The sequence below is a fragment of the Wolffia australiana genome, chromosome 2, assembly GCF_029677425.1.
Source record: "Wolffia australiana isolate 7733 chromosome 2, ASM2967742v1".
NCBI classification, from domain to species: domain Eukaryota; kingdom Viridiplantae; phylum Streptophyta; class Magnoliopsida; order Alismatales; family Araceae; genus Wolffia; species Wolffia australiana.
In genome coordinates, this window is record NC_135836.1 from 5,435,690 (window position 1) to 5,449,160 (window position 13,471).

General features: G+C 43.3%; 1 protein-coding gene across 1 annotated transcript; it reads left to right on the forward strand.

Moving 5' to 3' along the window:
* The first annotated feature begins 1,568 nt into the window (after window positions 1-1,568).
* LOC144716614 (GroES-like zinc-binding alcohol dehydrogenase family protein) lies at window positions 1,569-6,530 on the forward strand. Its single transcript, XM_078591798.1, has 5 exons — window positions 1,569-1,752; window positions 4,358-4,496; window positions 4,875-5,101; window positions 5,187-5,444; window positions 6,083-6,530. The coding sequence occupies exons 1-5, from the start codon at window positions 1,603-1,605 to the stop codon at window positions 6,386-6,388; spliced, it is 1,080 nt and encodes a 359-aa protein (XP_078447924.1). The 5' UTR covers window positions 1,569-1,602; the 3' UTR covers window positions 6,389-6,530.
* Window positions 6,531-13,471: the final 6,941 nt, after the last annotated feature.

The following is a 13,471-nucleotide window of genomic DNA, read 5'->3' on the forward strand; positions in this document are numbered from 1 at the left end:
AATTTCAACCAGTCCTTATTTACAAATTGTGGTGGTTTTGGCCACGGCTACGGGTGCATGATTCAAGTTTCCTGTGATTTTCATATCTTCTGCTATGAAATCCACAAGAAATGACAATTCTCAACTTTAACTATTACTCTCTCATGGAAGATAGAACACCTGGACCGGGATTATAAGATGGATAGGGACAGGCCTCATCGTAGTCCTAACATCCTTAATATATACTAATTTTCCAGGTGGTATGTGATAGCGCCCCCTTGGCTTAGAGTGTTACGTTAACTCGGACTGAAGAAAATATAACCGGCAACAGCACAAAGACCTCCCGACGAGAGGAATGAAACCAATGTGATAACGTTGACTAGACCCTTGGACGAACGAGGTCGGAAAAGAGACGAGAATTCCAATTTGAGTGTTCTAGCAAGAAGAAATAACAAAGAACTAGGGATTCGCCTACAAGGTCGTATTGACCCTTGACGATCGGAGATGAGACGGATCAGCAACTTCTCCTCCTCCTCGAGAGCATCTCTTGCGGCTGCTTCAGAAGACATTCAACCCCCTCCTCCTGGGACAAAAATTCCCTTTATTCACCTTTTCCAGTAACGTCTTCATTCGTTTGAACTTCTCGACTCCAGGCTGTCACGTGACGTGGCAACCTTCCTCCTTTTGCTTTCATACGTCCGAGGTAGTGCCTTATCAGTATGCTGAGCTGAAACTGCTGTATTTGAATATATAAATTGGATAGAATTAGCTGTGGCTAGGAAGGGCCTGCCAAAGATGATGGGTGCATGACTCAAGTTTCCTTTGATTTTCATATCTTCTACTATGAAATCCACAGGAAAATGACGACTCTCAACCTTAATTACCACTTTCTCTTGGAAGAGAGCAGGGTGACTGGGATGGTAAGACAAATTGAGACAGAATTCGTCCTCGTCCTCGTCCTAACATCCTTAATACGGAATAATATGAAATCCACTGGTTGAAAATGACAATTTTCAACCTTAACTATCCCCAGGTTGGGACTGACAAGTAGACGTGGTAGTTCTGTTCTTTTTGTGCGAATTTGTGCGAATTGTTCGTTCTGTTCGGTTTTCCGAACATAACAAAAACGAATTTGAACAGAACATCGCACCGACCCGTGTGCGGTTCTTTTCTTCGCTTTGTGCGAATTTTGTTCTAGTTTTATGCGAATGTGCGAATTTGTGCGAATGTGTGAAATTTGTTTGTTTTTTTAAAAAAGAACAGAACAAAGAACAAGGCCCTGTGCGGTTCTTTTGTGCGAATTTTTTGCTCGTTTCAAACAAACAGAACATAACAACCATGTCTACTGATAAGACAGACTGAAACAGGCCTCGTCCTCGTCCTTGTCTTCGTCCTCGTCCTCGCCCTCGCCTTCACCCTCCTCCTAAGATCCTTAATATGGAATAATTTGCCAGGTGGTATGCTGAGCTGAAACTGGAATATTTATGTATAATTTTGGTAGAATTAGCCAATATAGTCCAGCTTGGGACGGGACGAATTAATCGTCCCGTCGTCCTACTTATTTATAGATGAAAAGAATTCAAAATAGATTATTGACGTCAGGAATGCAAAGGAGGAGGAGATATGCAAACGAGCGCCGTGTTCTTGCCAATTTCTCAATTTTCATCGAGACAGTCGCGATCTCTGATTACCAAAGTGAGAGCAGAGGCCGTAAGAGGAGGTAGTCTAGCCATGGTGAAGGCCATCGTTGTTCACGAGCTGGGCGGTCCCGAGGCAAGTGGGAACGGTGATTTGCATGTTAATGTTTTTTTTTTTCCTTTCAGTTTGATCTCCTTTGCTTTCGGTAGTGATTCGTCTTCCAAGGTCGCCTTAATCGATAATGTTTGTCGGTTCATCTTTTTTCAGCGTCCCTAGATGGAGTTGTGGATTCAGACTAGGTCATGCTTTTTTACTTGTAGATTTAAATAGAAATTTCTTGGAATGTCGAGTGTTAGATATCCATTCCATCAAACTCTCGAAAAAAGCAATAATTTTGTTCGTACATACACACAAAGGCTCGCAGTCAATCGTCTCTTCTTCAGCAAATCAAAAAATTCATGTTTCTGATCGTTTATTTTCTAAACAATAATTTTTAAGTTGTATTCTTTATAAATTTGATATAAATCTTTACTTTCCCAAATTCATCGGAGAAGAAAGATTTTGACTGTTAATACTCATCCCTGGTCGCGCTATTTACTTGACCAGAGGTTCAATTGGGACTATCTTTTTCTGAATGTTGATAATTCAGATTCTGGGTGGATATCTATCTTATTGTTTTTTTAGCTTGTCAATATTGGATCTAAGAAAGCTTCGGTATCAGTCCAACATGAATCTTATGGTTCCTACCATGAAATTTACAGAAACTTCCTAGCCTGGCTTACAAATCCTTGCCTGTCTGATACCATTTTAGTATCTCATGAATATTTCTGTGCTAACATCTTGGTATAATACTCCCTAAATAATAGTCCAGACAGGATCAAGAACAACATATATATGGAGTTTCAACTTCATTGGAATAGAGCTCTGATCCGAGTTGAGAATCTTGAACAAGAAACGAGAATGAAAACAAGAACGAAGGAGCGAGAGAAGAAACGAATTGAGGTGGACTGAAGGTTCCTCCTCCCTTCTGGACTCCAGCCTCAGCCACAGCGGTCTTATGTGGGACTAATTTCTTGAAAAGAGTAACTTCTGGACTCCTTTCTGGTCTCCTGCTCCTTTTATTTATTGGTTCCCTTCACACGTTCAAGAGAGCACTCACGTGCGTCCTGGCTCAATGGGCTCTTTAAGTGGTGTGTCAGCGATACGTTCTTAAAAAGAAAGTATCACTGTCCTCCTTATAATACAGCCATACACTTGATAATAGGGGTTTGGGATTCAAATATTTTCCCCTGCCTGAACCAGCTTCAAGCTGCGTTTAAGACATTTTTCTTGTTTATTTTAAAAGAAAGTCACTTTTTTTTTAATATGGGTCTAGTGGCCCCAAATAGGCCGTTGGTGGGAACTGCACTGGCTGAAGGATGGACCATGTTGGACGGTGATTGAACTACTGGCTGGATCATGGCTGAACTGTGGGCTAGACCACGGCTGACTGCTGGCTGGACCAGGGTTGGATCGCAGGCTGAATCGCGTTGGACTAAAACAGGACTGCAGCCTGGACCATGGGCTAAACCACGGTCCTGGTCTGCAGGCTGGGCTGTGGCAGGACTGCAGGCTAGACCCTTGGTGGACCATGGGTGGGTCCCATGGGACAGGTGCTGTTTGGGGTGGCCCTTATTGATCTTCCATGTAGCAGTCCTGAGGTTTTGGGACTGGGCCAGCTGGGCAGCCCATACTTGGCTTTCTCCCTTAGCAGGTATGCCCTGCAGCAGCAGCACAGGTTGGGGCGGCAGACGGTAGCACCATAGGCAATCTCAGCAGGCATTGCACCAGCAATAAGTGGGGTAGTGATGCAATGGTGGCTGATGAGCATTGCGGATGACACAAGGATGGCAGCGGAAGTGGCATCCGCAATGGTGGTTGAATTGGTGTCAGTTGTAGGGGCAGTGGGCGTGGATAGCAACAGGCAGAGGGATGGCGCCAGCTGTAGTAGGCGGAGCAACATGCAGTGAGGTGAAAGCAGACTGAAGGCTGTGAGGTGAAGCCAAGATCTGCTCTCCAGCCTTGTCTTGAAGTCCCTCCAGCTCTTGAAGGGTAGTTTAGCTTCTTTGAACAGGATCCAGTTCTGTGCCTCCCCCTCAAAATGTAAGAGGATAAATTGGAATCATTCATACTTTTAAGTATGATTTCATCTGAGATATAACTCTGATTTCATGATCCATTCGTCCATTTTGTCTTTGGAAAAGAGTGGGAAATTTCCTTTGCGGTCCATCCACCTGGTGCCAATTTGGTGCTATGATACAATCGATAGAGACCTCAGCTAGGTCATCAACAAGAAGGACCCCATAAGGTAGAGAGAGATAGAGAGATAGGTAGATAGAGCTAAAGAGAGAGAGATTTAGAAAAAGAGCTGTTGTGAACAGTTCCAGGAGATCCTCCCGGAGGGGGCACAAGTATTTAAGGAATTTAAAAAATGTCAAAATGACCAAAATACAGCTGATTGGGGCTGGGAATCGTAACATTCCCTTTCTCTCTCTACCTGTCCAAGGTCATTGTCAATGGAGACCTACTTGAGGTCTCTATCAATTTCTTTTTTCATTTCTCTCTCTGCCGGTTGCTGTCTATTCGTTTGCCATAAAATGGCGTCTTAGTTTGTTCTGTATAACTTTTCATTTGACATTCCAAGATATTGACAGTTTATGTCCTTCAAAAAATGATACTTTTATGGCTGTGAACTGTGCAGGTGTTGAAATGGGAGGATGTAGAAGTTGGAGAGCCCAAGGAGGGTGAGATTCGTGTAAAGAACAAAGCCATTGGTCTCAACTTTATTGATGTATACTATCGCAAAGGTGTCTACAAGAGCAATTTACCGTTCATCCCAGGTGGGAATCCGCAGCCGTTAGTTTTACTTTCATCCAATTGTTATGGGTTAACACATTTATGAATAAAAGCTCTATGAATACTTAACACATTTATTTCAGTTGTTCTTTCTCCTTAATTATATATAGCAAATAAGGAAGATACCTGAATCTATTTCAATGTGCAGCTCTTATATTTATTAAAAAATTGTGTGAGAGAGCTCGGCTTCTTTGCTCTAATGTTTAGCCATTGTGGCAATTATGGATTCTGTCAAGTGTTGTCAGACTTCTTAGTGTGGGCCATTTCACACACTCATTGGTTCGGATTCAAAGGGTGTACCCAGCACATTTTCATTCTTATGTTAATAATTTAACCTTTCCTCTTTTCCTACTCTCCTGTAGGCAGAGAAGCTGTCGGCATCGTCACAGCAGTGGGGACTGGTCTGACTGGCAGGAAGGTTGGGGATATTGTTGCCTATGCAGGTAATCCAATGGGTTCCTATGCTGAAGAGCAAATAATTCCTGCAAACGTTGCAGTGTCAGTTCCTCCATCCATGGACCCTGTAGTCGCAGCTTCCGTCATGCTGAAAGGCATGACAGCTCAATTTCTTCTTCGGAGATGCTTCAAGGTCTGATTAAATTCTATAAAGATCTTCACACTAGGTGTTTTGGGTTTATGCATAAGATGGTGAAGCAAGGCACTGATTGGAGCAGGTTGAGCCTGGCCATGTTGTTTTGGTTCATGCTGCTGCAGGAGGTGTTGGATCACTGCTTTGCCAATGGGCTAATGCATTGGGGGCGACTGTGATTGGCACTGTTTCCACGAAGGAGAAGGCTGCTCAGGCAGCTGAAGATGGCTGTCATCATGTCATCATCTATACCGAGGATGACTTTGTCCCCGCTGTTGAGAAAATAACTTCAAGGAAAGGAGTGAACGTGGTCTATGACTCTGTGGGCAAGGACACATTCAAGGTACCTCTCTCCATCCATCCATCCGTCCGTCCGTCTGTCTGTCTGTCTGTCCGTGCATCCATCTATCTGTCTATCTGTCCTGTCAGCCGTCCACTGGACTGTCCATCTATTCGTCCATCCATCTGTATGTCCTTCATTTGATCCACACATCCGTCTATCTGTGCATCCATTCATCCCCTGTCCATCTGCCATTTATCTGTCAATCCATCCATCTGTCTGTTAGTCCACCCACCCGCCTGCCTGTCCATGCGGCCAACCCTCTGCCCATCCGATATATTAATCTGCCATCCTGTCTGTCGATCTTTTGGACCATTTATGCATCCATCCATCTGTCTCTCCGTCCGTCCATCTGTTCATCTGTTGTTCCCCTTGTCTGTATGTCATTGATCTGTCTGCCCATCTGTCTATTTGTCTCTCCGTCCGTCCATCTGTTCATCTGTTGTTCCCCTTGTCTGTATGTCATTGATCTGTCTGCCCATCTGTCTATTTGTCTCTCCGTCCATCCATCTGTTCATCTGTTGTTCCCCTTGTTCGTATGTCATTGATCTGTCTGCCCATCTATCTATTTGTCTGTTCATCCACCCATCTATGGATCCTCCCATCTGAGCTGAGCATGGATTGACGTCATTATCCTGCAGGGTTCACTCCAATGCTTGGCCAATAGAGGATATATGGTCTCCTTTGGTCAGTCATCGGGCCTCCCAGACCCGGTCCCACTCTCAGACCTTGCTCCCAAGTCTCTTTTCCTTACACGGCCATCGCTGTTTCATTACAATGCTACACGTGATGAGTTGCTGGAGTCTGCAGGGGAGCTCTTTACTTGTGTCAACTCAGGCGTGCTGCGTGTCCGTGTCAACCATACATACCCCTTGTCGGAGGCAGCAAAGGCCCATGCTGACTTGGAAAGCAGGAAGACCTCTGGCTCTGTTGTCCTTATCCCTTAGTGGCTCTCAAGAAGATGAAAAGAGATAGATAGTAGTCCTTTTCTTAAATTCAATAAAAAAAACGTACTCCTTTTCTTTGGGAGAATCCTTGTGCATGACACATACTGAGACCCTTGCAAACTGTGTGTTGCTTTTCATCTTTTGTCGTGTTGCAATGCATGTCTATACTATAAAGCAAGGTATAACGTCAGGACTGGTAGCATGGGGTCCTTTGTAATGAAGATATGGCCCATTATCATTCCAACTTATTTTCTTCAACAAAAAAGATCATTCCAACTTAGCTTTTTTTGGTGGACTAAGCCAGAGAGGTGGATGCTGGTTTCTTGGGTGAGTATGTGATCTAAGAAAGGTGAAGTTAGGATTTGGTTCCTTAAAGTTCCCTTGTCTTTTTATTTTTCTCTTAGGGTGTTCCCTTATCTTAAGAACTTTTCAAAATCCTTCCAGTTATCTGGGTCCACTCTCTTTCAAGTTTACTTTGTAGTTTCAAGGTTACTTAAGTAGATAAAAAAGTATATATATATATATATGGTCTACTTAATTAGACAAATATTGTCTCAGATTTCTGCATCGTCCTCAATCAACAGGTACAAGAATGACATGTGTCTCTCTGCAGAATAAGATGAGAAAGTGAAAAAATGATTGGAAGTGTGATGTGGCAGTGTGTCAATGCATGCGATGTCTATGTTTTATGCAATTTCATTGAATAGAATGGGGCCACGCCTAGCTGTTTGCTGAAAAATTATGTGCAACGGTTGAAGACTAAATGAATGATGCTGTGATGTAGTTTGCACGCGCCACATCATCACAAATTCCCTTTTCTGTGAATCAGAACCTAATTTGTTGAGCAATCAATACATGTTAAATCATGTATTTTATGTGCTGATGCGTGCCCTTTTTTTCGTCAGTCTTTCCAATTGTATTTGTTGCAATTTTGATTGGTCTTTTTTTTCTATTGGTCCATGTCATTCTGACACAGTAAAAAAAGATGTGTCAGCTCATTATTCTCCAATATGACCTTTTGATTTGTAATGCCTTAATGACACCTTCCTTAATGATTATATGGGCTAATCATTGCAGAAGAACATGATTAATCACCATTAAATCAAATTAAATGTTGACACGTGGCAGGCTGGAAAAGAACATCAGAAGCCCTTAAATGGTTTACATCGAATAAAGTATAAGTCATACAATATAATAAATATGTATTCTGACTTAAAAAATTAATATCTCATATTTAATATCAGGAGATTTATTCTGACTTAGAATTTTTTTAAGAATATTATGTCTAGAAAATCCTTAAAAGTACCACAAAATCTGAAAAACCAGAATATAACCTTTAAAATATATAATCATTTTAGGCTTCATAGCACACACATATAATCATTTTAATCCTGATAAACCTGTAAATTTAATGATAATAATCCCGGCTTAAAGAATGTCACCAATTTCCAACCCCATCTGATGAACTTTGTACGTAATGACGCACATAATACAAAGGATGATAGAGTCTGTTCCCCAATAGTCCGAGTGCATTCCTTTCCACTCGATAATGCGAAGACTGAATACTTTGTCCAATCTTCAAGAAACATCTTAGGTTATCGTTAAGAAGCATTCTGACGGACAGTATTCAATCATGTGATTGATTCTTTACCCTCCACTTTACAGGTATTGGTCTTCCTCACATTATATCAAGGTCTGTTTCTCTGTCTCTCTTTCTCTTTGTCTCTCTCTGTCTCTCTCTTTGTCTTTGTCTCTGTCTCGTTGTCTCTGTCTCTCTGCCTATTTATTATCCTCATTTTCTCTCTTAAGGTCTCCCCCCTCTCTCTGTGTCGGTCTCCCTCTTACTCTCTTTTTCTCGCTCCATCTCCCGCATCTATCTCTCTCTGGCTTGCTCTATCTCTCTCGGCCTCTCTATTACTCTCTTTGTTCGATTGTGTTTCTCTCACTCTGCCTCCCTCGTCTTTCTGTCTCTCTCTTGGTCTCCCTCTTACTCACTTAGTCTCTCTGGCTCTCTCTTTCTCTCTTTGTCTGTCTCTCACCCTCTTTTCTCTTAATGTGTGTCTCTCTCTCTCGTGGTCTCTCCCTTACTTTCTCTCTCCCTATCTCTTGGTCTCTCTCAAAAACTATTTCTTGGTCCCTCTCTTACCTTCTCTCTCCCTATCTCTTGGTCTCTCTCTTACAGTCGATTTCTTGGTCTCTCTCTCCATGTCTCACTATCGATCTCTAGGTCACTATCTCTCTCTCTCTTCCTCTCTCGCTCTCTATCTCCCTCTTCCTTTATTTCTCTCTATCTCAATTTAGTGCCTCTTATTTATTTCTCATGGTCTCCGTCTCATTCTTCTTGTTTATATGGCTGTCTGGTTCTCTACCATCTTTGATTTTGGTCTATCTCTGTCTTTCTTTCTTTCATACGGATCTATTGTTCTCTCTCGCTGTTTCTGTCTCTTTCTATCCTTGTCCCTCGCTTTCTTAATGGATCTCTCTCTCTCTCTCTCTCTCTCTCTCTCTCTCTCTCTCTCTTCTTTGACCAGGGTTGCTGTTTCTTGCCTTCTATATTTGTATTTTATCTTCGCTCTCTCGCCATCTGTTATGTGGTCAAATTTTGAGCTAGGAAAATTGCTCGAATCTGGCTCGTGCCGGCCTTAGTGCTTGGAGCAAAACACTGAGCAGAAGTTTTTTGCAATAGCTTAAGATTGCTAGAAGGCGTTAGAGGATAGGGTGGGGATGCAGCCCCCTAGAGGAATATGGTCGTTGCATTAATATGATAAAAGGGGTTACATAGTTGTCGCCCACATTACATGGGGGAAGACCAGGGTTGATACTCCAGTAACGAGACAAGGCGCCGCGCACCTCGGTAGGAATGCTCTTGCGCCTTGAGGCTCGCAGCCTCGCACATGTGCCCGTTGGGACCGCTGCTACACGCGCACCCCCGAGCCAAGCATTGCGCGCGCGTGGGTGTGGCACCCGTTGGACCGGTGCTACACGCGCACCCCCAGCCTGGGGCGATCCCACACGCCACATCACACGCACTAACACCTTTCGCTTGGTCCGTTCAGATGTTGACGTGCTCGACACCTCAAGCTGGGCACCGCATGCCTAACACTACTCGTGGGGGCGCCACGTGCCACAAGCCATCTTGGCGCTCACTGTACGCCAATGCCTTAGTCTTCTGGCGAGATATCTCCCACCCCCCCTGCACACGTGATGTGCGCGATACCCACACAGCTCCGCGTGCCACGTTGCGGCAGTACCACCCCGCATGCGTGTCCCCTGTGCTTGCGTGGTGTTTAGTGCACGCATGCCCGCTTCTACCGGCATGCCCGCCCCAGTGCGCGCGAGTCACCCTTATCCGTCGCGCAGAGTGATGAATCAAATAGTAGGTGCTAAATGACATGCTTGAATGACCAGTTTAATGAAAATAAATATTTAAATTTATCATTTAAACATAGAGTCAAGTGGAACAAATCTCACTTTTCTTTTAGAGTTTTTGACATTTTAAGGTTTAGGTCTCATTTGAGGATTATTGAGCTAAGAAAAAGAAGTTCAAGAAGGCCCAACCACGTTCAGAGCTCTATGAGTGGCCCAGAGTTACAACTTGCATGACTTTAATGAGCATTTAATCTCATTAAGGCCAAATCTTCAAAAAAAAGAAAGCCAAGTGAGCGACCATAATGAGGAGCAATCAGAGGACTCAAACATGATAGGAGGACACCTCTTCTCCAAGATTGAGGCTGGAGAAAAGATCTGGACCATTTATGGCTTTGGGAGATCCAAGGGTCATCATTTCTCTCTCTTCCCTATATAAACCCCTCACAATCCAATGTAATACTCTTGTTTCAATCTAAATCCAAGATTTAGTGGTCTGTGTGTAATTGTTATTTAGTCCTCTTATCTTTAGTGAGAGTTGGGTAGAGTAGGGGCATTCCAGAGCAAGAGCTGTTGGAAAAGTGGAAGAGTCTTTGATCGCCTTGGGCCTTGGCGGGTGTGACAAAGAGGTTCGATCACTATTTCTTTCTCTCATCCATTTCTGTTCACTTTTGTCTGCAGGTTAGTCTTGGAGCAGCTAGCCAACATCCAGACGTTTCCAATGCCTCCAACATCTAGACGGTTAAATATATTTTATTTATAATTTAAAATAATTTCCTAAAAAAACTTAAAAATACTAAAAAATCATACTTTGTCTAACATTCCCTTCTAACATTAATTTTCAACTGGATAAAATTTATTAATTATAATTTTAGTAAATCTAGTTACTTTGCTTTATAGGTAATAAATTATAAGTATGAAACAAACTTATGCAAATCTACCAAAAAAATATTTTTAAACTAAAAATTCACAAACTATTACTTTGCTCTCTGAGGATTGACCCTTACTCTCCCTAGGCTAGTAAGACTTATAAATATTGTTGTTTTAATTAAGATTACCTAAACGACTATAATTAGTAATTACTTAATCACAGAGCACCGATGAGCACACACACCATCCATAGTGTGTTACCACTACAGGGGCGATGGCCTGAAAGATAAGGGTTGGGTGTCACCACCCTTTGTGCGCTGCATCGCACTAAATAGGACTTAGTCGATAAGTATTGTGAGTCAAAATGCAACCACACCCTCCCTATAAGCACACAGGCCTCTAGACAGGGATGCCGCCTAGTTAGGGGCCTAACATGCCCCACTGCCTGAACTTGTCGACCCTCTTGTCGACGACGCCAGCTGAGCCACTTCATACGCCTACAACAGGTCCTCGAATCGCCACAAAATCAATTCACGCTCCCATGTCGTTGATTTGGCAGGTCTGTTCTTCCACTTGACGGGGTACTCAATCTTGTGGTAGAAAACCATGATGTTCTCAGTCAATTTCTTTTTTTGCTAGGACTGCCTCTACCTCCTGGTCAAAATGCACCCGCACATTCGGCGATGCTCCTTGGGGCTGGTTCCTTGCTGTGTCTTTAGGGTCTGATATATACTTTTCAGTACCGATACATGGAAGATCGGATGGACCACTAGCTGACGGGTATGTTGAGTCGGTAGGAAACTCGTCCAATCTTTGCTACCATCTCAAAAGGCCCATCACAGTCTCAAGTGACGAATGCCACGTAGGCGAGCTCCGGTTGATTCCCATTAGCATATATTATATCCTCCTCAACCCAAAATCTCCTCATCTCGCCCGCAACAATGCACTTCATAAGGCGAAAAACTTCTGGATCATCTTTCAATGCCAACTTGATATCATTTAGAATGCTTCCTTGGACTACTGAAAGTGCGACTACAAAAATTTCAGGTTCTTTGCGGCTTAGGGCATCAACAACTTGATTGGCACGCCCTGGTTTGTACTTCAAGTTGAAGTCAAACTCTGTCAGGAAGTCTTGCCATCTGGCTTGCTTTGGGGTCAAATTCTTTTAGAACTCGAAGCAACCTGTGGCCACATTATCAGTGTAGACCACAAATTTACCTCCAAAGAGATAGTGGTGCCATACTCCTAGGCAATGTACCACAACCGACATCTCCTTCTTGTGTACTAAGTACATTCTCTCCGCATCGTTCAACTTCCGGCTATCATAAGCCGTGGGATGTCCTTCCTGCATCAAGATTGCGAAGTCAGAAGCATCGAGGTGTACCTCGTACGACTTGTCGAATCTTGGCGATCGAAGCAATGGCTCATTGGAGACTGCACTCTTCAAGTCGCCAAATGCTCTCTGATAACGTTCTGCCCACTGCCACTTTGAATCCTTCTTCAACAAGTCTGTTAACGGAGCAACTAGTCGGGAAAAGCTTTTGACGAATTTTCGCTAGCCCGAGAAAGGATCTCAAATGGGGTACTCGCTTCGAGCTATCCAATCCCAGATGGCCTTCACCTTAGAGGGATCTATGCGTACACTTCCCTTCCCGATGAGGTGTTTGAGGAATTCAATCTCCTACAAGGCAAACTCGCACTTTTTCGAGTTGAGGTAGAGTTCATGCTCCTTCATCTTGACCATCACCTTCCTCAGGTGCCTCACATGGTCATCCAAGCTTTGGTTGTATACGAGAATATCATCCAAGTACAGAACCACAAAGTCCTCGATATAATCCCCAAAAATATTGTTCATCAAGCAACAAATTGTAGAAAGAGCGTTCGTGAGCCCGAAAGGCATCACGCAGAATTCAAAGGATCTATAGCGCGTCACGCATAGTGTCTTCGGTTCATCCCCCTCCTTGATCCGCACTTGGTGGTAGTGATTGTCCAACCGATATCCGATATCGGACAACTGATATCCGAAAAAATAATGGGACGGTGTCTGATATCAGATACCAGATATCAGCCGATATCTGATATCTATTTGATATATTACTTCCTCGTCCAATAAATACAACTAAAGATTTCTATTTTCTTCCATATGGGATAAAAGGATTCGGAGTTTGCTAATAAACTGCGAATCCTGTTATCCCATATGGAAGAAAAAACAACTGCACAATGATGGATTAATTATATTTTTATATAACCTCTCTAGGTTGGATAGCAAAATCCGATGTCCACATCCGATATCCGATATCATCATCCTTTTCTAGAGACGGAAGCAGATGACGACATCGAGACGGATACCGATATCGGATATCATTACTATAGTAACTGATTTCTGATATCGATATCCGATATCCGGATATCGAAAATTTGATTATCGGTATCCAGTACAACATCCGTCTCGACAATGTAATTCAATACCGTTATCGGGATGGGCGAACCCTGCTTGGTGGTACCCGCTCTTCAAGTCCATCCGTGAGAATAAGCGAGCATCCCCAAACCTGTCAAAAAACTCTTCAACATTCGATGTAGGATATTAGTTACCTTGTTCAACGCTCGATAATCCACGCAAATTCGAAGCGTTCCTGCTTCTTCTGCTGGAATAGGACTAGTGTGCTGAAGGGTGCCTTGGATGGCCGGATCAATATGCTCTCCTAAAATTCTTGCAGTTGCTTCCGTAGTTCCTTCAAGTAGGCAGGCGACATCTTCTATGCTACACGCGCTGGCGGACGAGTACCAGGTAGTAATTCAATTTTGTGGTTCACATCCCGCTTGGGTGGCTACTTGGCTGGGATTTGC